Below are 23,198 nucleotides of genomic sequence, written 5' to 3' on the forward strand. Positions count from 1 at the left end.
CCTGAAGAGATGCTCCAGGCGGTTATCGTGGCACTCCCAAAACCTGGGAAGGCGCCAGATGCCCCTCAGAATTTTCGCCCCATTTCCCTTTTAAACACCGACCTCAAGCTGTATGCCAAAATACTAGTGGTCAGACTAGCTGAGGTGACTCCTCACCTGGTCAAGGCTGACCAAGTTGGCTTTGTGAAAGGGAGGCAGGCGCCGGATGGTACCAGGAGGATGTTGGACCTGGTGCAGATAGCTGAAACTCGGAAGGTGCCCTCGGTGTTCCGGACATTGGATGCTGAAAAAGCGTTCGATAGGGTTCACTGGGGGTACCTCAGAGCGACGCTAGCTAAATTCGGGTTGAGGGGGAACATCTTCTCGGCTATCTCGGCACTGTACACCAGGCCCTCAGCTAGGGTATTTACATCAAGTGCTCTATCATCTAATTTTAATATTACAAATGGGACCCGTCAGGGGTGTTCCCTTTCCCCCTTGATTTTTTCTTTGGTTATGGAACCTCTGGCTGAGGCGATTAGGAGCGACCCTAATATAACTGGGATTTACGTGGGGGGTAAGGATCACAAAATCTGACTTTTTGCGGATGATGTGATCCTGACCTTAACTTCCCCTGTGAAATCATTGCACTACTTACAACAACAGCTAGACAGGTTTGGGACAGTCTCTTACTACAAACTTAATGTCACTAAGTCCGTGTGCTTACCACTCTCCCTGAACCCTCCGATCTTGAAGTTCCTGAAATTGAAATACCCCTTTTAATGGACTAACAAGTCCCTTACGTATCTGGGTATCTCCTTAGTGGCGCCGACATCCTTAACATATCAGACCAATTTTGCTAAACTACAATCAATTGTTGCGGGGGACTTGCAGCACATTGCGTCCTACGATCTTTCTTGGATGGGCCGCATAGCTGCCCTCAAGATGGTAGCGCTTCCCAAGATACTGTACTATTTTAGGACGCTCCCAATATCGTTGCCGGAAGCCTTCTTTCGAGGTATGGATAAGCTCTTTCGGAAATTTCTATGGGGGGGTAAGGTACCTAAATTGGCATACTCCACGTTACTTAAATCTAGGTCGGCTGGGGGGGTGGGCTTCCCGCTTCCCACATCTTAGGTCCTACCACTCTGCTGCTCTTTTGGACCAGGCGAGAGCTTGGTTCGATCCAGCTTCGGACAAGCTGTGGGTGTTGCTAGAAAGGGCAATGGTGGCGCATCGAGATCTACCATCTTTGCTTCAGGCCGCATTGACGAAAAGGGAGGTGCACATTCCCAGCCTGTCCTCTCTGCGGGCCACACTGGGCGCTTGGGGGGAGGTGCAGAGGATGGGGGGAACACCGATAGCTAAGAATTAACACTGGCGGCCTATCAGTTCCTGCTTCCCTCCCTGAAAATTCCGCGGACACTGTTCCCGGATACCTTCACATACCACGATGTCCGTAGGAAGGTCGGAACCCCGTCCTCCTTCTTTCATGCACAGCTACACCATTACCACATTAAGTATCCTAACCCGACTATTGAGGTGCCCTCCGAGATCTGGGACTACTTGCACAAAGAGTACCGTAAAACGAAGGGGTTGTCGTGGTTCTACCATCGTCTGCACCTCCAGCATGGGTGGGTTAAGTCGGCTAGTATGGTGGCATGGGAGAGCGACCTTTCAGTGGCATTTTCGGAGCTGGAGTGGCGGCTGGCTATTCGCTCCTTTTACACATTTACGCATTGTACTAATCACTGGGAGGTGGCTCTCAAATTTTTCCACCGTAGTTATCTGACACCTGTGAAGATGGCAAAGATGTTTAAGGATGCGCCCATCTCATGCTGGAGGGGGTGTGGGGGTAAGGGCACACTATTCCATCTACTGTGGCAGTGTAGGAAGCTGAGAGGATATTGGGCAGCGGTGTTTGCACTAATTATCTCCATAACTGGAATATCGCTGTCCATGTCCCGAGCCCTAGCTCTATTGAACTTGGGTATTGATAAGGTTCCGCGACCGTTTCGTTGTGTAACCTCACACATACTTACAGCTGCTAGGATGTCTGTCACCGCAGCATGGAGGTCTGCTGATGCACCCACGGTAGTGGATGTCATAAATAGGGTTAAAACCCACTACTCCTACGAACAGTTCTTTGCCAACTCCAACGATAGAAGCCTGCTGTTTGATCGCGAATGGAATCCTTGGTTGCTAAAGTACCCGAGCTGAGGGGTTTTCCTCTCGTTCGGGCTTGATCCTTACTTGATCATATTATTAATGATGACATATGTTTATATTTGAGGCTGTTGTTTAGACCGTCCGGTTGATGGTCCACATGTCTAGTTACGTGGTTATTGCAAACGTAATGTAATAAAGCATGCTAGAGTTACGGTTCTTCGCAGATGCACCTCTTGTTAGCTCCAGGAGGGACTGGGTATACGCTGGGGGCTGGGTCTCGGCTCCTGCGGGGGAGGGAGGGGAGGGCGCGGGACCACAGTATTGATCCCCTTGGGGGTGGTCCGGGCGGCCCGACCCTTCAGCTCGACGCGGGGGGATTAGGCTGGGGCCCGGTCTCCGGGGGGGCCCAGTTGTTAGGTACTGGGGGCTCTAAATCCTTATCCACAATGGTTTTGCATGGTATACTCTAGTGTATTTACTGTATCTGTTCATTGCTATACAGCCATTACGTCTACCTGTACTGTATCTTGTGTTTGATGTTTTGAAAATGTAATAAAAACTATTGAAAAGAAAATACATAATAAAATATTTACAACAATGTGAGGGGTGTACTCACTTTTGTGAGATACTGTATGTATAAAATAAAATTAATTATATTGCAAGACCAGCAGTCTTGCATTGTACGTAAACAAAGTAAGGGATGCCCACATTCAGGAGCGTTGGACAGTGGAGAAGAGTGCTGACTGCTGGGGGATCAAGGAATAAAGTAATTTGTACTCCTACCTACCCCCCGCCACAGCCAAACAAGTATTTAGCCCATGCAGTGGGAGGGGGTGCATTGCATAGTTAGATTAAACAGTAGCCAGTGTCAAAATACGTAAAACAATTTCCTAATGCTTGTGCTTTATTCCTTTTACAATAGTTTGGATTGGCCTTTAACATATCTGCCATCAACTCCTTATTTTCATAGGCACAGATGCTGTCTCTGGTGACCTCCTTCTGAAAAAGCTACCTACCTGGCTGTCCAGCCTCTGGCTATTGTGCGTTCTGAATCCCTAACCCGGAAAAAGTATGTATAACGCAAAGGTACTCGATTAGATACTCTAAGTATTAAAGATTAGAATGGCAGCCAGTCAACTAGCATTTTTTTAAAAAGTGATCAGCAAGAAACCCCCCCCCCCCTTTTTTTTTCTGCAGAAAACAGATTTTGCAGTAATTGAAATGTCCCAAAAATTGTTGGTAAAATCAGGTTCTTTACACCAACTACATCACAAACTTCAATAACTCTGTTACGTTGTTTGGGCAACAGAAATGAGTGTTAGATTATTACCTTTGTCTCTTTAACAGCTCTAAGAATTTATGTAAATGATATTCTTGTAAGCTTGTATAATATCATTGTAAGAATAAACATCCAATCCAAATCAATTTGTTCCACATGGGATGAATTAATGGGATTAGTTTTATTTCAAGTTGTGAAATATGAATTGGATTAGTTACAAACTCAAGCATTAAGTTAAAGAGAAACTTAATTCTGGCAGTTCGCAGCAGGATTTAAAGAAGTTACATCACGGAGAGAGCAATACCCAGGAAGTTTGAGTGATTGGAACACTTATAGCTCCCAGCAGGGTCTTTATAGCTGTGCCAGGCTACGATGGTACAAAGTGTGAGCGGAGGCTATAATCCACTTACCTGCAACCACTTAGGGAAGAAATGTTTCTCCAGGAGCCCTACGAGACCGGACAGAGAGATCATCCCCTCCCAATCCATCACCCACAGGAAGACGTCCATGTGCTGCTGATGAGGATTAATGACGAATTCTGCCATGCACATGCCTACCAAACACAACAAGACCTCCAATAAACAAACATACAAGTGTGACCGTTAAAGAATAACTGCACATTTAAAGACCCCTTTCACATGGGCTTTCCGATTAGTTGAATCCTGAAAAACTGAAAGGCGGACCTGATTGGAGTCTCCAGTCTCCCCTATGGAGCGGCGGATGCCAGCGGACACCCAACGACATCCAATCAAACCCAGATGGATGGTGGTTCAATTTTCCATCCTTCTATCACAGTGGTCTCAAAACTGCAGCCCGGGGGCCAAAAGTGGCCCATTGCTTGCTTTTATCCAGCACTTGGGAAACTATTTTCATCCACTGATACCAACGAGGTATAATTTCCCCCCCACTGACACCAATAAAGGTGCACAATTCCTCCCAAAGACACCAGCAAATGGGCCCAATGACTCCAGCAATGGGGTAAAATTCCTTTCAATTACACCAAGATGGGTTGCTATTCCTCCCACTTAGGGCCCTTTCACACGGGCATTCCGCATGTCCGTAAATCATCCTATTTTTTTGCGGATGATATACGGACATAATGTATGTCAACGGCATTGCGGATGTCAGCGGATGACCATCTGCTGACATCCGATTTTCATCCTTTCAGTTCTGTTCCGTTTTTTGGAATGGAACAGAACCCTATTTTTGTTCCGTTTAAAAATGGAACGGATGCAAAATCGGATGTCCGCGGTGTCCGCTGACATCCGCAATGCCCATAGACATACATTATGTCCGTATATCATCCGCAAACAGATGGGATGATACGCGGACATACGGAGCGGATGACCCAAATGTCGTCCGCTCCGTGAGAAAAACAAAAAGTGCCGGAGCGGATCACAATGTAATGATCCATGATCCATGTGAAAGAGCCCTTACACCTACGGGACCTTTTCTACTTCCAATGTCCACAGTCTGGCCCCCCTTAAGTCTGAAGGACAGTAAACTTTTTTTTGTTTGTTTAGGAAGTTTGGAGACCCCTGAACAATCGGATCGGATGAAAACGGACTAGGGTCCATTTCCACCCGATTTCCCCTTAGAGTAGAGTGGGACTGTGTGTCTCCGCTCTGCACAGCAGAGAGGACCTGTCATTCGCCTTCTCAGCGGGGATTAGCGGAGCCTGCATAACGGAGGCACCCGTGTAAAAGGTCTACAGGAAGTTAGTAGCTCACTGGATTTCTGGCAGAAAATAATATATAATATTTTGTACAATAGTATTTTTGTAATCACTGGAAAGTAATTTCCTTGGGGTCCACGGAGAGACACAGGAAATTATTAACTGTTTGGACACTGGCAAACCAAAAAAAATTGTAGGCCAGTCCAACCCCTCTTACCAGCATGTCTGAGCTTTATAGCAAAGCAGTACAGAGAGCAAGATTAAGGGCTCATTCACACCATACGTGCATGAAAACTGATGGGAAAACTGCAGATTTCACTTGCGGAGACATCAGTTCACATCAGTTGTCATTAGCGTTTCAGTCAGTTTTTATGCACGTTGACATCAGCTTTCATACACGTCAATTATGTGCCCTGTCCACACCAATGTTGATTTCATGTCAGTTATTTTCCTGTGCAGAAAAAAAACTGCACATAGTATTGTGAACAGGGCACATAGAGAACCATTGTTTTTTTTTTTTCTACCCTTGCAGAACGCGTACAGAAAAATTGGATTTTTTACTTACCGTAAAATCCATTTCATTGTAGCACACAGCTCCTGGTACTCATAACCGTTGGGTTATACTGCCCCCTACAGGAGTAGGACACTAGGCAGAAAAAAAAATTCTGGCTACACCTATGGGCAGTCCCAAGGGGTATACTCCCTCTCTCTGCTATAGCCACTCAGTTTTGTTACAAGCAGTGTCAGGAGAATTATAACTCCACAGAGGGGTGGATGCTGTGTTCGTCAATGAACATCAGAGAAATGGATTTCACAGTCAAAAATCCCATTTTCTCTTTCGTTCATTGACAGACACAGCTCCTGGTATTCATAACCAATGGGATGTCCCAAATCAGTGTTAAACATGAGGGGTGGGAACAACCAAAAAATTCCCAAGGCTAAACGTTAGCCAACCAGGCAACAGGGGCTCAACTGAACAACTGGAGCCCACCTGAAAAAAACAATACACCCTCAAAGAGGATCAGGTCCTCTTAAACAGCAGCCTGCAAAACCTTTCATGGTCAAAGGAAGCATCCGCAGATGCCAACACATCCACTTTATAAAAATTTTGAAAGTGTGCACCGACGACCAGGTGGCCGCCTTGCAAACCTGCCTCACTGATGCCTGACAACGGAAGGCCCAGGAGGGACTAAGCACCCTAGTAGAGTGCGCCTGGGCAGGGAAAGGAGGAACCTGATGGAATAGGCCTGAACCACCATCTGTCTGATCCATCTGGAAATGGTCGCAGAGGAAGTGGACAACCCTTTTCTTGGTCCATCGGTTAGCACAAATAGAGTCTGGCTTCCTGAAAAATTCGGTAGCTGCCAGGTACACCCTAATTGCCCCGGACCACATCCAAGGCATGCAAGGCAATTTCCTTTGGATGTTTAGGCCTGGGACACAGGGAAGGCAACACAATGTCTTCATTCAAATGAAAGTCAGACACAACCTTAGGAAGGAATGACGGACAGCGGCAAAGAACCACCTTATCCCTGTGAATCACCAGGTAAGGGGAACGACAGGATAAACGCCGCCAGTTCTGACACCCTGCGAACAGAAGTGAAAGCCACTAAAAAGGCAACCTTTTGGGACGACGTAAGCAGGGGAATCTCCTGAATATTTTCAAAAGGAGGCTTCTGCAGAGCTGAATGCACCAAATTAAGATCCCAAGGCGGCAACGGAGCCTGCACTGGAAGAACCAAATGTCGGAAACCCTGAAGAAAGGTAAGCACCAGGTAGTGTGTGGCCAAAAGTTGCCGGAAGAAGACCGCCAAGGCCGACACCTGGCACTTGATGGTACTCGAGGCCAATTTCTGTTCAACTCCTCTGTTGAAGGAAGGTTAAGATCTGAGCCACGAGAAGGAGCAAGGAGGAACTCCAAGAGACTCACACCACACAATGTACATCTTTCAAGTATGATGGAAGATCTTCCTAGAAGAAGATTTCCTAGCTTTAAACAGGGTAGGAATCACTGACTCAAATAAACTCCTATCCTTCAGCACCTGGCGTTCAACAGCCAAGCTGTTAAAGCCAGCAACTGTGAAGCAGGATGGAAGATCGGTCCCTGGGACAGAAGATCCTCCCTGAGAGGAAGCTTTCAAGGAACGTCGGCGACCAGCCGCACCAGATCGGCGTACTAAGCCTGGCAAGGCCAGTCCAAACCCACCAAGATGATCGGAATACCTTCTGGCTCAATCCTGCGTAGAAGTCTGGGCAGAAGCTTGAGGGAAGACATAAATCAGCCTATACTGACCCCACTGGGCCACCAGTGCATTTGTGGTATCTGCCAGAGGATCCCTTGACCGAGCTACAAACCTCTGCACCTGTTGAGCTGAGAGGCCAACAGATCCACCTTGGGGGTGTCCCACCGGAGACACAGCTGATGAAACACCTCCGAATTAAGGGACCACTCCCCGTGGTCCAACGCCTGCTGACTGAGATAGCCGGGCCAAATTTCCACCCCAGGAATGTGTACAACAGAGAGGGCTAGAACAAATCGTTCTGCACACCTTAGATTGCTAACTACCTCCAGAGCCACCAGGACACCTCTTGTGCCCCTTGATGATTGACATAAGCCACGGCTGTGGCATTGTCCGATTGAATGCGCACTGGACAACCCTGAAGACGATCCGTCCAATGATCCAGACACAGTCTGATCGCTCGGCGTCCCAAGACATTGATCGGTAGGCTGGACTCTTCCAGCATCCAGATCTCCTGAGCAAAATGCTTGCCGAGAATGCCACCCCAGCTGGACAGGCTGGCATCCGTGGTGACCACTATCCAAACCAAGGGGAGGAAGAATTTTCCCAGCCAAAGCTCCAGGGAAAGTAGCCACCATATCAAGGACTCCCTAATTCCCCGACTCAGCCGGATCTGATTTTCCAGAGACTGGGGAGGGAGTCTTGTCCCCTTTGGTCAGAATCTCCCTTTGCAGGGACCTCGTATGGAACTGTGCAAACAGAACCGCCTCGAAGGTAGACACCATCAGGTCCAGCACCCGTATGCAAGTCCAGAGGGACGACTATCTGTTGGACAGCAGGAGGCGAATTGCAAGCCTTTGGAGCTTGTCCAGAGGAAGGAGCACTCTGGCTAAGGCCAAGTCCAGAGTCAGTCCCAGATAGTCCAGCTTTGTGGACAGAACCAGAGAAGACTTCTGAAAGTTCGGCATCCAGCCGAACTCCCGCAGAAGTCAAATTGTGATCTCCAGGTTGTCCACCAGAGCAGAGGGAGACTCTGCTCACAGAAGGAGATCATGCAAGTAGCCCAGTACCACAATCCCCCACTGGCATAGTAAGGCTAGCACCAGGGCTAACACTTTTGTGAAGACCTGAGCAGCAGAGGCGAGACCAAAGGGTAACGCCACAAACTGATAATGCTCCTCTCCCTCAGCAAAGCAGAGAAAATGCTGGTGACTGGCACATATTGGATTGTAAAAATAAGGATAAAAAAAAAAAACTGCACTAACTAGAAACAAATATAAGAAGCTAGCACACTAAAACAGACATGTGTTGTTAAGCAAAATAGAAAAAAGTACTGTGCAGCGCTAAAAAATATACTGTATAATAGCATATATATATATATATATATATATATATATATACAGTGGGTACGGAAAGTATTCAGACCCCCTTAAATTTTTCACTCTTTGTTATATTGCAGCCATTTGCTAAAATCATTTAAGTTCATTCTTCTTCCTCATGAATGTACACATAGCACCCCATACTGACAGAAAAACACAGAATTGTTGACATTGTTGCAGATTTATTAAAAAAGAAAAACTGAAATATCACATGGTCCTAAGTATTCAGACCCTTTGCTCAGTATTTAGTAGAAGCCCCCTTTTGATCTAATACAGCCAGGAGTCTTTTTGGGAAAGATGCAACAAGTCTTTCACACCTGGATTTGGGGATCCTCTGCCATTCCTCCTTGCAGATCCTCTCCAGTTCTGTCAGGTTGGATGGTAAACGTTGGTGGACAGCCATTTTTAGGTCTCTCCAGAGATGCTCAATTGGGTTTAAGTCAGGGCTCTGGCTGGGCCATTCAAGAACAGTCCCGGAGTTGTTGTGAAGCCACTCCTTCGTTATTTTAGCTGTGTGCTTAGGGTCATTGTCTTGTTGGAAGGTAAACCTTTGGCCCAGTCTGAGGTCCAGAGCACTCTGGAGAAGTTTTTTGTCCAGGATATCCCTGTACTTGGCCGCATTCATCTTTCCCTCGATTGCAACCAGTCGTCCTGTCCCTGCAGCTGAAAAACACCCCCACAGCATGATGCTGCCACCACCATGCTTCACTGTTGGGACTGTATTGGGCAGGTGATGAGCAGTGCCTGGTTTTCTCCACACATACCGCTTAGAATTAAGGCCAAAAAGTTCTATTTTGGTCTCATCAGACCAGAGAATCTTATTTCTCACCATCTTGGAGTCCTTCAGGTGTTTTTTAGCAAACCCCATGCAGGCTTTCATGTGTCTTACACTGAGGAGAGGCTTCCGTCGGGCCACTCTGCCATAAAGCCCCGACTGGTGGAGGGCTGCAGTGATGGTTGACTTTCTACAACTTTCTCCCATCTCCTGACTGCATCTCTGGAGCTCAGCCACAGTGATCTTTGGGTTCTTCTTTACCTCTCTCACCAAGGCTCTTCTCCCCCGATAGCTCAGTTTGGCCGGACGGCCAGCTCTAGGAAGGGTTCTGGTCGTCCCAAACGTCTTCCATTTGAGGATTATGGAGGCCACTGTACTCTTAGGAACCTTAAGTGCAGCAGAAATCTTTTTGTAACCTTGGCCAGATCTGTGCCTTGCCACAATTCTGTCTCTGAGCTCTTCAGGCAGTTCCTTTGACCTCATGATTCTCATTTGCTCTAACACGCATTGTGATCTGGAAGGTCTTATATAGACAGGTGTTTGGCTTTCCTAATCAAGTCCAATCAGTATAATCAAACACAGCTGGACTCAAATGAAGGTGTAGAACCATCTCAAGGATGATCAGAAGAAATGGAAAGCACCTGAGTTAAATATATGAGTGTCACAGCAAAGGGTCTGAATACTTAGGACCATGTGATATTTCAGTTTTTCTTTTTTAATAAATCTGCAACAATGTTAACAATTCTGTGTTTTTCTGTCAGTATGGGGTGCCATGTGTACATTCATGAGGAAGAAGAATGAACTTAAATGATTTTAGCAAATGGCTGCAATATTACAAAGAGTGAAAAATTTAAGGGGGTCTGAATACTTTCCGTACCCACTGTATATATATATCTATATATGTGAAAAAGCAATAAAGTCCCAAGTGAAATAACACAAATCATCCAAGGTGAAAAAAGTGATTCAAGAAGGACATCTGATCCCAACACCAACAGGAGAGGTAATGGTTAAGCGCTCACCGGAACATGTGGACCCAACTTATCATATGATAAAAGGGTCAGGAAGGCTCATGAATATCCTGCAATTCTTCAAGCTGTAACACCGGATATTCAAGTTTGTAGCCGGGGGGTCAAATTGAGATGAGTCTCCTCTTTCTCTCCAGATCACATAAAAATGACAATCCCAGACAAAACAAACATAGTGTAATTCCACTTTGAACGATTTAATAAATGAATAAAAGTACAAACATCTGGGATCAAAAAAGCAGTGAATACAGGTATACAGATCAGGCAATCTCATAGGAGGACTTAGCCTTATGCAGCCAGGATTATGTCACAGATTGCCTGACCTGTATTCACTGCTTTTTTGATCCCGGAAGTTTGTAAGTGTACTTTTATTCATTAAATCGTTCAAAGCGGAATTACACTATGTTTTTTTTGTCTGGGATTGCCATTTTTATGTGATCTGGAGAGAAAGAGGAGACTCGTCTCAATTTGACCCCCCGACTACAAACGGTGTTATAGCTTGAAGAATTGCAGGATATTCATGAGCCTTCCGGACCCTTTTATCATATGATAAGTTGGGTCCACATGTTCCGGTGAGCGCTTAACCATTACCTCTCCTGTTGGTGTTGGGACCAGATGTCCTTTTTGGATCACTTTTTTCACCTTGGATGATTTGTGCTATTTCACTTGGGACTCTATTGCTTTTTCACATATATATATATATATATATATATATATATATATATATATATATATATATATATATATATATATATGCTATTATACAGTATATTTTTTAGCGCTGCACAGTACTTTTTTCTATTTTACATATTGGATTGTGAAGGTAGGCATCCTTGATATCGATAGAGGCGAGGAAGTCCCAGATGCAGGGATGCCACCACCATTCGAATGGACTCTATTCTGATCTTCTGTACCCGCACAAAGCAGTTTAGCGCCTTGAGGTCCAGGATTGGACGCACTTTACCATCCTTTCTGGGGACTGTGAACAGGTTTAAGTAAAAACCCTGAAAACGTTCCGAAGTCAGAACCGGGACAATCACCCCTTGAAGGAACAGGTCCTGTAAGTGGTCTTGGGACAGGTGCAAGTTGGAAGGAAAAAACCTTGCTGGAGGACAAGAGTGAAACTTGATCTTGTAGACGGACCAAATGACTTTGTGGATCCACTTGTCTTGCACTAGGGAAGTCCACGGGTCCGGAAACCAGCAAAGACGTCCCCCCACCTCCGATACGGGTGAGGGCACACGTTCATGCTGAAGGAGCCTTGTCCGATCTTGGCTTGTCAGACCAGGTTCCTTTGGATCCTCCTGAAGAGGCCCTAAAGGCTTCGAGCCCTTGTCAGTTGACCCTGTGGGACGAAAAAACTTCTTATGAGCTGAGAAGGAGGGCCCACGTCTATGATGAGGTTCCTTGCCCTTAGTAGCCTGCGGAAGAAAAGTACTCTTCCCTCCTGTGAGGCCTTAAATGATGTAATCCAGAGTAGCTCCAAATAGGCGATCTCCTTAGAAAGGAAGATCAGTCAAGGCCTTTTTTTAAGTCTGATCCGCAGACCAGCACTTGAGCCAAAACGACACGCCGAAAGACCTCTGCTAAAACAGAGAGGCGAGCCATCAGAGGAGCCACATCCAAAGAGGCATCACAGATAAACTGCAGCCCCTGGACCAGCTGGCCTGCCAGCTCGGCAAAAGCAGGGGGGGAGCTGTTCCCCCTCCAGGTCACGGCGTAAGAGCTAGGTCCACTCGATGAGAGTTTGTGACACTAAGGCAATGGTGAATACCGGCCTCACTGCTGAACCAGCCAGAGTGTACATATGGCGGGCCACAGCCTCCGCCTTTCCGGTCAGCCGGATCCTTAAAAGCCAGGGACTCTTCAACCGGAATCATGGTTGCCTTGTTTAATCTGGAAACCGGAGGGTCCACCACCGGTGGCACAGTCCACTTCTTAAGGAGGGACTCCTCATAGGGGTAATGCCTAGTAAAGCACTTCGGGACCCCACAGGGACGCTTTGGTCGTCCCACTCTTTAGCGACAATTCTGTCAAAATAGGCAGGGAAAGGAAACACCTTTGCCACTTTGGAAGGCTTGTGAGTGCCAAAGGGCATCTGCGCCTCCGTCGCAGCTTCAGCTGCGTCCTCTATCTTCAGGGTCTCACACACAGATACAATCAGTGCATCCACCAGCGCCTTTTCGTGAGCGGTCCCAGTTGTGGAGGAATCATCCTCACTATCAGAGGATTCCAGGTGCGTGGTTGCAGACCCAGCAGGGTGAGCCACATCTGTGGCGGCCAAAACAGATTCAGGATCTGATGAGACAGATGAGGCAAGGGAAGGCGGGGGGCGCTTTTTGCTAGCCCGTCGCCCGCAAGCCATCTCCACTTGGGACACAAGGAAAATGTGCTCCAGAGACTCCATGAGTAACCAGGGGGACCCCACAAAAAGTGTAAAACACTGCTAAGGAACAACCCCCACCGCGCTGGCAGCACCAGGCACAAAGCACCAAATGATCCCCAGCAGAGAGGGAGAGGACCCCACCAGACTCACCATCCCCAGAAACAGGGATCTGCAGCCACCAGGAGAATTTGCACTACACGTGCGGCGATCCGGAAGTAAAATGATCTAGGAGTCACAGGGCTCCACTGTCATGAACGCCGCTAGTTCCAATGGCAAACCACAACAAAATGTCCGCCGCCGGACTCCACAAACATGGTTGCCGTGTATAGGCACACACAGCCTGCACCACAAGGCTTACAGGGACCCAGGAGGGAGACCAGGCCTCAAGGACAGATCCAGGCAGGACGGGGGTACCTGGCAGGAGCCCCCACCAGGTACAACCCCCCCTCTGCACAATGGATCGTCCAGTCGCCGGCAGCGAACCCCCCCACCCCAGCCCAATCGAGACAGTTAGCGCCCTGCCTCCATCCCAGGAGAGTGGCCAGATCACCCAAATAGCCCCAGCGTGGAGGGGGGGCAGGATGAGGGACTTGGCGGGGGGTGCCTGTGGGAAGGAGGGGAACCCGGGGGTCCGACCACCCCAAGAAGGGACCCACATTCACCCCAAAACCCTCCAGGGGGAACAGCTACTCACCATACCGGAAAGAAGATGGGCACCGCTCCAGACAGAGCCCCTCTCCATCGAAATGGGGGGCTGTCGGCCAGGAGGAACGCTGCGACTCGGCCGAGAACCAGTCCTATGCGACATCGCGAGGCATTTAACTCACAGGCTAGCCCCTGTCCAGTGGGGCTATGTCGCGGCCGGCCTAGCGCGGAGCTGAGGTCTGCACGCGCTCGCTGGCCAGACTGGGGTGACCACTGGATCTAGATTATCCAGCCCGTCGCCCACTCAGGCAGTTGATTGTAGATCTCACAGGAAAAAATCTAAAAATGTTTTGCTAGGGCCATAATCCCAGCAAGGAACTAGGTTCTTACTCCTGACTAAGCAGAAGAAAACTGAGTGGCTATAGCAGAGAGAGGGAGTATACCCCCTTGGGCTGCCCATGGGCGTAGCCAGAATTCTTTTCTGCTTAATGTCCTATTCCTGTAGGGTGGCAGTATAACCCGATGGTTATAAATATCAGGAGCTGTGTACATCAATGAACAAAAGAGAAAAACAGACTTTTCCCAGCAGAGCTGAAGAAAAGAAATCCATCCTCAAAAGGACACTAGCAAAACACCGAGCCATGCTGGATGTCAGAAAGGTTATTTTGAGCTGGACAAAGATTTTTTTTTTGTTTGCTAGTGTCCAATCCTTCTATAGGTCCGACAGTTTATTTCTTCCTGTTTCCCTTTACGGGCGAGAACGATTTTTCTTTTGTATTTTTCCCATACATGTTAAGGAATTCTATTCACTTGACTTGGCCCGCAATTAGAAAAATGCCCCTGCATTACTTTTGGGCAACCCAGCATATTGTAGGGCTTATGTGTTTGCTTGCATAGTATATGTGCATTTGTGTGCCGTTCAGATACCATGAATGGAAAAAAGGGTTAATTAATACTAAATAAAAAACCATATTGATTTTAGCTCAATTATGTTTATGTGTGTGTGTATATACTATACTACAAATAATCTATGCACCCAAGCAGGTAGGTACCCACTATAGAAGGCACCATAATAAACAAGCTACTGCTATCATTTGCAAAGATTGGCACTTCCTTGCAATACTAATCACTGGTCACACCTATTCCATACAATTACCAGTAAGACCAGTGGTCATACTGAAAGAGGAGAGGAGCCAGCAATTCACACTACCAATTTGCAAATTGGAGTAATTTGTAATTCAAGGATTTGGGGCTCCCAAGTTGCAGAAGTGACCAACTTAATTCAGAACAATTGAACAGATAACTCACCTAACTTGGGCACAATGTTTTTCACCATGAAGGCATCCCAGGATCCTGGCGTAAAGACATCCTTCCAGGGTTGTAGGATTAATTTAGCAGAAGAGTCACTGGGATGCCACTTCTGCAGGGCACTGGCCAGCTTGTTCCTGATTGGTGAGAACAGGGGCTCTAGCCGGGACTGCATCAGTGGCAGCCAGGGGTGGATCCATGAGTGGATGGGCACGGTGTCTGTCAGTGGATTCCAGTTCTCCACCTTAGGAATAAAAATACCATCATCAGCTTTCTGTGTATACTGGGACATCGGCTTATGCTTGCTAGTACATTAAGACAAACTGCCAATGTTTTATGGACTTGCTAAGTTCATATAGTGGAGACAGAATATGTTACCATTTACAAACTACATAGAGCCTTTAACCTGTCTTTAAAGAGCTTACAATCTGATATCCACATCATACCTATATAAAAACAGAAAAACTAAATTTTTGTAAAATCCTACCGTAAAATTCCTTTCTCTGAGTCCTCCGACAGTCGCCCCCCCTCTTTTGGGGTTTTCTTGTACACTTACTGCTATGCTACCAAACTGAGTTGGGATGGCTACTGCAGGGGGGTATTGACCAGTGGGACAGCCCCCATGGGTGTGTCTATGTTAAATGCTTTTGTTTTTAACAAGTCTTATGCCTAGCTACTCCTGTGGAGAGGAAGTCAATACCCATTGGTGAAGACTGTATGAGGGGCGGCGACTGTCGGAGGACGTAAGAGAAAATGCAATCTTAATAAGAACGTTGCATCTACTGCAAGCCTAAATCGAACGTTTAAGTGATATTAAAGGCTTTTTTTTTTTTAAACAAACATCTTATGTTAAAGAGTATCATATCGCCACCATTCGACACCGCCGTTTGATGCTTCCCACATGGCATGTGTTCATGCTGGCTTTCTAGTCTCTTTTTAATGACTTAAGACTCTGGTGTTTTTGGGGGTGTAAATATACATACTACCTCTTAACTGGACTCTCTAATCAGTGGCATCAAGATGCAACTAATGTTTTCACTCTAATATTACATCCATGTGATGGCTCTATAATGGTGGTGACTTTGTCTTTTTATTCCTACTCACATACCATATTATATATATATATTTCGATTTTGACCATTGTGCTATTGGTCTCCCAGCATATTTTCACATAAAATGTCTGATGTCTTTTGGCCTTTGCTTGAGCTATAAGCTCTATAACTATTGCAAGGTGGATCTTGAAGAAGCCCTCCTGGGCAAAACACATCAATCCATACACCTTCCGCTATTCATCCAAGCACAGATGGTTGTAATATATGTCTAAGTCTAGTACATATTATCTTGCACTGAGTTTTTAGGCTCCATGTACACGGGACGTTGTTAAAAGTCCCTTTGAATGCTGGAATTTTTAGGACGTTTGAAACGTCCGTTCAGTCGCGTTTGTACCCGCGTTTAGCGGGCGTTCAGAGGCGTTTGCGGGCGTTTGCGTTTAGAAGCGTTCCTAGAGGTCAAAAAAATTATTCCCCTTTAAAATGGAAAAACGCAAACGCTAAACGCGGGTCATCGCGTTCGGACGCGTTCAGACGCGTTCAGACGCGTTCAGACGCGTTCAGACGCGTTTGGACGCGTTTGTGCGTTTGAAACGCCGGGAAACACACGTTCGAACGCAAATAATTGCGTTCTAAAAACAGTCCCTGAACACAACTGCCTGCAAATGACTGTAAACGACCTGGTGTACATGGACAGATAAGATAACATGTAGATGGGTTCAGGGGCTTCTGAAAAAAACGCCCAACTGCTCCTAAACGGCCATTTCCAGCGTCCCGTGTACATGGAGCCTTACTCCTCTTGTTTTCAAACAATTTTGTATAAATAAAATATTTAGTGATTTTATGTTTTGTCACATTGACTTACTGTTTCTGGGCAATTTAAAATCCCCACCTCCCATAGTCTCCCCCTCGGGAGACTAGTTTTCTCTCACTCTGATGTTATGTTATACTTACCCGCTCTGTGTAGTGGTTTTGCACAGAGAAGCTCTGATCCTTGGGTTCTCAGCACCCCCTGGCGCTCCTGGCCTCTCCCTCTTGCCAGAGCAAACAGCTTGCAATGAGCGCACCCAAGAAGGGGCATTCAAGAGCCGTGGCTCTGCGTGTCCATTCACACACAGAGCTGCGGCTCGGCCCTGCCCCCCTGTCCCCTCTCTCTCCTCATCGACTCACTGGCTATGATTGACAGCAGCAGGAGCCAATGGCTATGTTGCATCCATCTGCTAGTCTCAGGAGAATTGGAGTGAGATTTGGGATTTCACTAATGTGTTGCTTACTATTCTCCTTCCTGGGGAGGAAGCCGTACCCAAAAGCCTGCAGTGCAAGGATCTCCCTGCTCTGCTACATTTTATGGATCTGGATTTCTTGATCATTACTCTACCAGATCACCAATCATAGGGGGGCAGCTCTAACACGAGGAAGTAGAGTCCGGATTCTGCTAAGATGGCCACTGCCATTTAGCGACAAATAGGAGGAATGATAATCGGTAACGGGAAAAGGATTAGTTGTAGAGAGCCTATAGATACTGGTGACTAGTCCTTTACCCTTTGCTTGTCTTTTTTTGGGCAATGCTTCTAGAGTCCAGATACTCTTGTCCACAAATAATAATAAACACTAAACATTTTATTGACAAATCATTGCAATCTGCTAACTACACTGGAGCAGAAGTAGCTAAGGGAGAATTATTAGGCAAAATTACACTTTGTCCTGCAGAGACGGAGCTAGACTTCCCCTATTCCCCCCCTGCTGGAGTATAAAAAGTGTGATCAAACACCTTCAAATGAAAAGGATACAGACAACATTAGGTGGTAATTTTGGATACAGTGCTCCCTACTAACCCTCCGCCCCTGTAAACCTGTGACTAATGTGAAATGTGTACGACGATCCATCAGAATAAAATTATCTGGAAGCGTACCTCCTTCTGAAGTTTGGGGAAAATCAGTTGATCTAATATATTGTCTAGAATCCAAACGGGGAGCAAGTGGACCCAGCTGTCCAAAAAGTCCACCATGGGGGCACAGTTTCTAGGCTGCCACTGGGAGATGATGTTTCGTAGAAAGGGAACCCATGTCTCCCACAGGAGTCTGAAAGGAAACAAGTCATTTGAAATACATTGACGGTAATATAATCAGACACAGGCATTATATATTGCAGAAGCCGTCAATGCAGTGAAACAATGTAAGTAGCACAGACAGCTCTCCACAGACAAACTGATTGTTTCCAATGTAAGTGGTTGACTTTCTTGGGTGTATAATTTTGGAACACATTTCATTTGCTGGAAAAAAGCCTGGAGGCTGCATATGTTCTAGTACTGTGATGGCAGGGACTAAGCAGCGGCTGCAATAAAGACCGGATGTTAGTGGTGAGAGTTCTTAAAGTGCTCATGACAAAATGTTTACAGTTTTACAGTCCATAAAGTGACTGTAAAAAAAAATTGATCACACACCACCAAAAGAAAGCTCCATTTGTGGGAAAAAAAGGACATGCATTTTATTTGGGTACAGCGTCACATGTCTATGCAATTGTCAGTTAAAGTAACGCAGTGCTGTATCGCCAAAAATACAATCACTACCTGTGATACGGATCCATGGCTGCATCCTGTGCACTATGGGAAAGATGACCTTCTTCCAGGAGATTCTTCCACTTTGTCATGACTTCTATGCCATACGCAGAGTCCTGAACAAACAGATAAAAGACACAAAATGCGGATATAGGTATGAAATGTATATCTGTCTACATTTTCAGTTTCAATGTTTGAGGCTTTAAAGTAAAGCAATTATATCTTCATTTAATGTTTGTGCAAACGTTTTAAAGTGGAACTTCACTCTCCCAATCAACACTGAATATTTCCTCATGCTGCTAGCATTATAAAATATATAGGAAATTATATAATAAATTAATATATATATATATATAATTAATATCATAAAAAACAAAGTGCCTATAGCTGAGTGAAGATGTATACCCCCTGGAACTGCCCATAGGTGTAGTCAAGCTTTTTCCTACCTAGTGTCCTACTCCTGTAGGGGGCAGTATAACCCAATGGTTAAGAAGAATCAGGAGCTGTGTTCGTCAATGAAAAAAAGAGAAAAAGTTTTGCCTTTACTTATACTTTAATGCAGTCTATGCCATCATATTGACCTGAGCCCCATCTCGATCCAGCGATGTTGCACGAGAGCCTCGCCAGTCTGGGACTCTCCCTCCTGATTGTCTGAGACAAAGCAGCAGGTGCCATTGGCTCCGGATGCTGTCAAAGTCAGTGAGCCAGTGGGGAGAGATAGAGAGAAGGGGCAGGACAGAGCCGCGGCTCCATATCTGAATGGACGCAGAGCAACGGCTCAGCTGGGGTGCCTCCATAGCAACCTGCTTGCTGTGGGGGCACTCGGCAGGAGGGAGGGGTCAAGAGCGTCGGCAAGGGACCCAAGAAGAGGAGGATCTGGGCTGCTCTGTGCAAAACCACTGCAAAGAGCAAGTACCGTAAGTATAACTTGTTATTTTTAAACCAAAAAAAAAAAAAAATTAGGACTTTAATATTACTTTAAATGGAAAATAATGATTTGTGTCAATTCTATTTTTTATAATAGTTTAAATATTTTAAACTCATGATTTACATACCGGTAATTTTTTTAAATTAATATCATCTTGAATGCTTTACAAAAGGATTCCCAAATCAGTATGGGTTGGCTAAAGGGATAGCACAGTACTAGCTATTTTCTTTATCTTTCATTCAGACTGGCTCTCACTGAAACTTCCAGGACTCATGAATGCGTACTCAGCAAGAGGGATATCAAAGCCATTCTACGGCCCACATGACACCGGAGTGTGGTGTGAATAGGCCTGTGGCTACAAGCGTTGAATACCGAAGTGAGATCCCCCATGTTTTTACATATTAACTCCTGGTTAGACCAGGTTACGTTATACTCCAGCTCGGTTTACATACGTTTAGCCGCGGATTCAGTACGGTTTTGAAAATGAGTCAAGTGCAGTTTTGTTCACCGGTTCAGGTGCAAATTTTTACTTGAAATCGCACCTGGAAAACTCACAAGACTCTTTTTAAAACAGACTGCAGATGGCCTGCAGATATGTGAACCGGCTCCATAGTAGGCTGCCAGTTCTCACATGTCATGTGAATTGGATACGTTTTGAACTATATTTGAACCGAGCCTCAGTATTTACAAGTGCTTGTGATGGAGTGACGAACATATTACATCTCGCCCCCAGATACTTTGTGAGAACAATATAATTTCTTCATGAAATTGGGGTGCAAAAACTGCCAAGTAATAATTATTAGATATACTCAAAAAAGTATATTCTTCGCGGAAAAACTGCCAAGTGCTTTGAAACATGTGCGAACAAGGAAAAAAAAAAAAAGGATTGGGACAATTGTTGTAGACCGGGGTCTCTAAACGTTCTAAACAAAGGGCCAGTTTACTGTCCTGCAGACTTTAGGGGGCCAGACTGTGGCCAGTGGGAATAGAAAATGATCCGATGTCAGTGGGAAAAAGCAATACTACATTTGGTGTTAGTAGGAGGAACAGTGTCCCATCATTGGTGTCAGTGGGGGGAATAGTACCCCATCACTGGTGTCAGTGGGAGGAATAGTACCCCATCACTGGTGTCAGTGGGAGGAATAGTACCCCATCATTGGTGTCAGTGGGAGGAATAGTACCCCATCATTGGTGTCAGTGGGAGGAATAGTGCCCCATCACTGGTGTCAGTGGGAGGAATAGTGCCCCATCATTAGTATCAGTGGGAGGAATAGTGTCCCATCTTTGGTGTCAGTGAGAGAAGTAGTGCCCCATCATTGGTGTCAGTGGGAGGAATAGTGCCCCATCATTGGTGTCAGTGGGAGGAATAGTGCCCCATCATTGGTGTCAGTGGGAGGAATAGTGCCCCATCATTGATGTCAGTGGGAGGAATAGTGCCCCATCATTGGTGTCAGTGGGAGGAATAGTGCCCCATCATTGGTGTTAGTGGGAGGAATAGTGCCCCATCATTGGTGTCAGTGGGAGGAATAATGCCCCATCACTGGTATCAGTGGGAGGAATAGTGCCCCATCACTGGTGTCAGTGGGAGGAATAAGTACCCCATCACTGGCGTCAGTGGGAGGAATAGTGCCCCATCACTGGTATCAGTGGGATGAATAGTGTCCCATCTTTGGTGTCAGTGGGAGGAATAATGCCCCATCACTGGTATCAGTGGGAGGAATAGTGCCCCATCACTGGTGTCAGTGGGAGGAATAGTGACCCATCACTGGTGTCAGTGGGAGGAATAGTGACCCATCACTGGTGTCAGTGCGAGGAATAGTACCCCATCACTGGTGTCAGTGGGAGGAATAGTACCCCATCATTGGTGTCAGTGGGAGGAATAGTGCCCCATCATTGGAAGGAACAAGGAAGAATAAAGCCCCATCATTGGTGTCAGTGGGAGGAATTGTACCTCATTGTTAGTTTTACTGGGAGGAATAGTACCCCATCACTGGTGTCAGTGGGAGGAATTGTACCTCATTGTTAGTTTTACTGGGAGGAATAGTACCCCATCACTGGTGTCAGTGGGAGGAATTGTACCTCATTGTTAGTTTTATTGGGAGGAATTGTGCCCCATCTTTGGTCTCATTTCGGGGAATTGTGCCCCTTTGGTATCAGTGGATAAAATAGTGCCCCAAGGGCCAAATAAAAGCAAGCAATTCTGTGTGTGAGACTGTGAACACAAACACATAGTGAGGTCTATGCTTAAGGTGTGCCCTCCTAAGAGCCGAGTTGGTATCCCAGAGATTTACAGTTTCCCGCAATGGACAATAAAAGAAAATCACTGATCTTCTACACACTTTGCTGTGCATTCTGGGGCAGGACTGATAACATTTTTAAATGAAATGTAAGGCAAGTTTACTTGAACTCCGCAGGTCAGACAGGCTGATTAAGGACTCATCCTTAGTAAACTGTCTGATTCCAGCAACAATCTTCAACTGTGTATCTATATCTTAGCAAACTTTAGAAAACTGCAATGGCTAGAAAAGTAAGGGTGTCATAATTCTCCACTTTACCCACCCTTAGGGGGTTCCAGTCTTTGAAGTATTCTTTCACCAGAGGATAAACAAGAGCCACGGCCAGGTCGGACTTCTCAGACAACTTGTACTCCTCGTAGTATTTGTCCTGCAGCATCTGGAAAACCCGCGCGCACTCATCCAGGGTGAGTGGATTTTCACAGCCAGGCTGCAGCCTCTGTTCACATTCCTCCACCGTCTTCAGGACCTGGCTCAAGTTGTTAATGGTCTTCTCCTCACTCCCCAGCACTTCAGAGAGCTTCTCCAGCTCATGGGTTAGGTTCACCACCATGTCCTTCTCATACTGCAGCTGCCGGTCGTTCTGGATGATCTCCTGTTCTGTCATGTCAATCAGCAGCTGAAGATTGTGTTCTAGTTCCGGAAGAACAAACCCTTGAGGCTTCTCCTCCTTCCCTCCCGGTGCGGTGCCGTCTCCTGGCACGTTGTGCTTGTGCGAGAACTGACTGTAGCTGTAGTAAACCTTCTGTTCCCGTCCGGTCATATCAATCACCTAAAGGACAAAGAATAGAAAAAGTGGTATGCTGTAATGAAAAGCTAGGATTAGGGCTGGGTTCACATTTATGTGGTGCGAATCCTAAGAGTTTCCCACATCGCACTGAAATTGAACTCCCGTTCATGCGATCTGCCACCGGTGTCAATGGTAAATCAATGACACTGCAAAACAGATTGCAAAACGCAGTGAGATTGCAAGAATCATGCAATCTGATTCCAGTGCAGTAAGAAAAACAAAATAAAAATGCATTTTTTGTAGATGTCCAAAGCCCTGATGCTGCCATCATGGATGTAAAGACAGCCTTCCCAGTAGACATAAGTGACACCATAGTATTCCCCTTTGCACGTCCTCCAGAAGCTACAAAACATTTTATATAGTGGGGTGAAGTGAGACGTGGCAGAGTTGTGCCAGCACAGACAGCATATAGAGGTTGTTAGAAGAGAAGATGGCTAGGATATGCAAAAGGTGAGGGGGCTGGGTACTAGTGATCGACCGATATCTGTTTTTCGTTGCCGATACCGATATTTTAGCCAATGCATATCGGTATCAGCCGATATGCGCCGATATTTTCGTACATTTAAAAAAAAAAGTTTTTTTTTCTTGACAGGTACTCCTGTGGAGGGATCTGGGGGTCTAAAATACCCCAAACCCCTCCTCTGCACTTAAAAGCATTAAAAAAACACCAAGTTTGGCTGTTTTGAATGCTGTCATTTTTTTAAACCTGGTGCCAGTACC

At 46.1% G+C, this 23,198-nt stretch overlaps 1 protein-coding gene across 1 annotated transcript in view; it reads right to left on the bottom strand.

Moving 5' to 3' along the window:
• TFIP11 (tuftelin interacting protein 11) overlaps window positions 1-23,198 on the bottom strand; it is a 59,281-nt gene that overhangs the window by 16,046 nt on the left and 20,037 nt on the right. The window contains exons 7-11 of the mRNA XM_082269868.1: window positions 21,954-22,460; window positions 18,479-18,582; window positions 17,822-17,990; window positions 14,861-15,104; window positions 3,838-3,980 (exon numbers count right to left, since the gene is read on the bottom strand). Coding sequence (XP_082125994.1) covers window positions 3,838-3,980; window positions 14,861-15,104; window positions 17,822-17,990; window positions 18,479-18,582; window positions 21,954-22,460 — 1,167 coding nt within the window. The remainder of the gene's footprint in view (window positions 1-3,837; window positions 3,981-14,860; window positions 15,105-17,821; window positions 17,991-18,478; window positions 18,583-21,953; window positions 22,461-23,198) is intronic.

This window comes from Pelophylax lessonae (assembly GCF_965119305.1).
Source record: "Pelophylax lessonae genome assembly, chromosome: 10".
NCBI lineage: Eukaryota > Metazoa > Chordata > Amphibia > Anura > Ranidae > Pelophylax > Pelophylax lessonae.